This window comes from Uranotaenia lowii, chromosome 2 (genome assembly GCF_029784155.1).
Source record: "Uranotaenia lowii strain MFRU-FL chromosome 2, ASM2978415v1, whole genome shotgun sequence".
NCBI lineage: Eukaryota > Metazoa > Arthropoda > Insecta > Diptera > Culicidae > Uranotaenia > Uranotaenia lowii.
Genome location: NC_073692.1, coordinates 103,253,052 through 103,257,165, shown reverse-complemented (window position 1 = coordinate 103,257,165; position 4,114 = coordinate 103,253,052). Strand labels below are relative to the sequence as shown.

General features: G+C 36.2%; 1 protein-coding gene across 2 annotated transcripts; it reads left to right on the top strand.

The window, feature by feature from the left end:
• Positions 1-1,888: 1,888 nt before the first annotated feature.
• On the top strand, positions 1,889-4,108 carry LOC129746979 (CKLF-like MARVEL transmembrane domain-containing protein 4). Of its 2 annotated transcripts, XM_055740978.1 has the most exons (5): positions 1,889-1,905; positions 2,035-2,239; positions 2,362-2,470; positions 2,937-3,360; positions 3,785-4,108. In XM_055740978.1, exons 4-5 carry the CDS (start codon positions 2,974-2,976, stop codon positions 3,929-3,931), a joined length of 534 nt encoding a protein of 177 aa, XP_055596953.1. In that variant the 5' UTR covers positions 1,889-1,905; positions 2,035-2,239; positions 2,362-2,470; positions 2,937-2,973; the 3' UTR covers positions 3,932-4,108. The 2 variants fall into 2 exon arrangements, with proteins under 2 accessions (XP_055596953.1, XP_055596954.1); XM_055740979.1 differs by lacking the exons at positions 1,889-1,905; positions 2,035-2,239; positions 2,362-2,470 and adding an exon at positions 2,594-2,795.
• Positions 4,109-4,114: the final 6 nt, after the last annotated feature.

Genomic DNA, 4,114 nt, shown 5'->3' with positions numbered 1-4,114 from the left:
CTAGTGTTCAGGAGTTCATTGCATACTCAAAGGCGCTAATTTTGAGCGAAAAATGAAAGATTGAAATCGTGAATGTAGGTACTCGTTATTCCTTCCATTGGAAGCCATCCTTTAAAACATTTAACAAAAGAAGCAAAACTCAAGTGTTGTGCAACGAATGCATAAAACGGTGGATTTTTTTGTATTTATATGAATTCAATCTTCATGTATCGGATGAAATAAGTTAATTAATATGAGAAATTTTCACAAAAAAAGAGTACATTTAGTAAAATTTTACAAAAAGAAGAGTACGCTCATTTTTCGATCGAAAAAGAGTAGGGGAGAATGAGGATACTTGATCCCTGGGGATACTTGATTCCTTAGCTATATCTCGAAACTGGAATGTCTTGCAAAGATCAAATGTTCTAGAAAAATGTGCCAAAATGAGCAAAATAACAATGCTTGTAGTTTAAAATTTTTTAACAAAATAATTGTTTGAGTAATTGAACTTTGTTTGAAAAATTTCACAAAATGTAACTTAAAGATCTTTTCTCATCACTTTAAAATGTTCCTTACATGGGAAAATTATGAAAAAAATATTTGTTCCAATGTATCAATCGTTCGAGCGTAAAATGAACTTCACAATGCCATATTTTCAAAGCAATGGAAAACTCTCAACTTTTTTCAGAAAAAGTTTTCTAAAATGTTGATTATGGGTACAATTGATCCCCTAGAGTTGGGTACAATTGATCCCCCTTCCAAACGGCATATTCTTCTTCTGAATTGATCGTTATGATTACTGATTACGAAATTACTAATATTTATCCAAAAACTAATATTTATCAAACAATTGTCTGAAGAAAAGAGCAAAAATAATTAATTTTCTCTTACTTATAAAAAATAGCGCCTTTAAGTATGCAATGTTATTAGCGTTGAGACAAAGTTATAGAATTTTTTTCTCATGTCTGCTATAAATTGTGAAATGGACACAAACATGACCAAAATAGTCAATTAACATTCTATCTTGGCGTTTTGTTTGATTTTTATACAAGGATTAGGGCTTCTTGAATAAAGTATCAAGTCTCCTTTAATAGGGGATCAAGTCTCCCCTAACTTCAGAAAAATCGCAATTTTTTTACTCCCACGAAAATGCTTCTAGTTCATCAACGGGTTCAAGTATCGTTCTAATTTTTGGAGCATAGAAACTTGAAGTTACAAGCTGTCAGAAAATGTCAAAGACGGCGAGTTGCTAAATTTTTACAAAAAGATATGGTAAAAATAAGAAAAGGGGATCAAGTATCCTCACTCTCCCCTACATGTACTCTTAAAAGAGTATGGTATCCCTAATTTAGCTCACCTTTTAGGTTCAGGATCAATTTTCTAAAGTTTCGATTTAATATCGAAAACTTTTTATGTCAGAGTACTTAAAAATTAAATCATATAGTTACAACCATAATTTGCTTTATTTTTTTTGTAATCGTGCATTGTTGGCCAAAAAATCATAGGTTTAAATCAGTCATCAAATTTTAAAAGTTATGTTTTTCATTCTAATTTTTAATTCAACGAGTTGTTGAAACAAATCATTGACATTAATGCACATTAATGTTTCAACAACTCGTACCCGCCGTGTTCTATGTTTCGTCGAGAAAGTTTGTTTACGTCCCACAAAAAAAGACTTCGTCGAGTACACGCACACTATTGAGGTCACTCACCTATACGCGGGCAAAAAGTGAATATGATTTACGATTAGTTCCGTTCCGGTTCATAAAGATCGATCGATGACGATATACCGATGAATGAAAAGTTCGACCCATTCAAATATGAAACTCTATCGTAAACATGACAAACATTCTTGTAGATTCATTGAATCCTCAAGTGATTATATTCCGTGGATTTCCGCAATTCACAGAGGAAATTGTAGATGAAGTGGTTATCGCTTGCAATATTATTCACAACTGAATCAACGCTGACGCAGTATCCTAACTATTTTTATCTGTTATTCATGCTCTTTTTGATTATAATTGTTTTTTTACAATTTTTCTTTGTCCACAAAAGATACAGAATACATTCCAGAGACTGGCGATGAAGTAATAATGCACCTCGGGATCTCCGAAATACGCCTCCAAAAAACAAAACATGAATCAACACACATTCGGCCACATTTTAGTGGAATAGTAAACAGTTTAGTGTATATCCTCGTTGTGTTGGTGCTCGATGCATATCATAAAGCAGTGGTTTCGGACTCCCCTTAACTTGATAGGTGGGTTGAGCTTTTTTTCACTCTTGCCTTCAGTCGATGGACAGCGATATACACTACCGCTTATTGGCGAATCGTTCGCGTTTTCCAACATTTGTTGGCTAATCAAATCGAGTTTGTTACAGCATTCGGTGGAAGGCAGTGTCGAACGCAGCGCTTTTGCGTATTCCGGATGCGCAAATCTTCAGCCCGAAGATATACACGCCATATCCCGGATAAATAGTGTCTAGTCTGGTAAGTAGAGCTGCCTGTCTTTGGATAGAGAAAATCTATATGTAGTCTCAATTGATTACCTGCCCTCTAATTATGTGTGAATCGCCACTCCCCGATTGTTCGCTTCCTTAACATACATGGGAGTCATATATCATGGCCCTATTGGCCTTGGTCCCCAAACGCAACAGATGTGTAAATTTTTAGAAGAATTTGAGTCATCTTTATAATTGCGCGCGGTTTGAATGTGTGTAGGAGGAATATAATTTCCATCGTGTTGAAATGGATGTGCGACGAATGACTTCTACTTTTTAGAGTGGCAAACTAGTGTCTTTCGCTAGTGTTGAAGGTAATTCATTCTGATTGGGTATATTGATTTTCTACTTTCCTTTCAACAGGCGCTATGATAAGGAAAGTGAAGGTTGAAAAATTGCCCACCACTTTCATAGAGGATAATTTGATAACTTAGAGTTTTCTTCTTGTTTTACAGATAAATTCTAATCGTCCCTCCAAAATCAGTATTAAAAATGACGGACTACAGCCAGACTGCCACGGTCACACAAACCACGACAGTGACTCAGCCATACATACGCTACGATCCGGAGTATTTTAAGACGATCCCCGGTATGGTCAAAATCGGCTGCATCGTTCTCAATCTGATCGGATTCATCTGCATCGAGGTGTCCTATTTCAGCTACCATTCACGGGGATCATTCTTTAACACGGTGGCCATGATAGGCTTCTGGTTCACCGGTATCATGCTAGTCTTCTACGTTTTTCACGTGTGCGAAAAGTTTCACAAAATACCGTGGTTAAAAATAGAGATGTACTTTTGTGCTGCTTGGGTCCTGCTTTACATGCTGGCCTCGTCATTGGCTGCTGCAACAAACGTAGAAGCGTTCCAAGCGGCCGCAGTAAGTTTACAAAAGTTTGAATGCAAAGCAGGAGACGATGACCAGTGTTTAATTCAAATCAGGGCTCCCTAGACTGGTCAAAACAACCAATCAAATAAACCAAGAAGAGTATCAAACGTTTTTGGGCCCAATAAAAACTGTGCAAAGTAATTTAAGGATTTGATATGAGCTGTTCCAGTTACAGTTTTCTGAAAACTTGTTCTGTGAATCTTCAGCTACATGAAGTAGTTTTAAAATTGTTTTTAACAAGAATGTCACTTTTTCCATTTCCATCTTAAATGGAACCTAAAACCGTTAGATACTTTTTTCAATCCATTTTTAATCAAACGAGCTTACTCTTCAATGAAAACACTGACCATTGTCGACATATACTTGGAGTTATGCGTAGATATTTAATGTTAATAATTGCTCCTTAATCTTTCAGTTTTTCGGATACTGTGCAATGATTGCCTACGGGTATGATGCATTCCTCAAATACAAAGCCGTCACAGCCGGTGAGATTGCACAAGGCTCGCGATCCGTCCAGCAGCAGCAGCAGCAACAAACAATTTCAACAGTCACCACCTACTGAAAGCATGGCCATTTATATACCTCTGGAGCTTAATTTCTCCCGGAAATACCGCCGATCCACTTATCGAAGATCTAAACTTTCGTTTCTAGCTGAGAGTGAAGTTGTGTTTTGAGATATCTCTTGAAGTATTTCTTTTATTAAGTTTCGATTTCTTTGTATAGTACATTTTACAAACAGAAAGTT

Excerpts from the sequence above, each read along its gene's own strand:
- LOC129746979 (XM_055740978.1), top strand. The coding sequence starts at position 2,974 with ATGACGGACTACAGCCAGACTGCCACGGTCACACAAACCACGACAGTG. Across the intron at positions 3,361-3,784 it reads AAGCGTTCCAAGCGGCCGCA|TTTTTCGGATACTGTGCAAT; the intron begins GTAAGTTTACAA and ends TTAATCTTTCAG.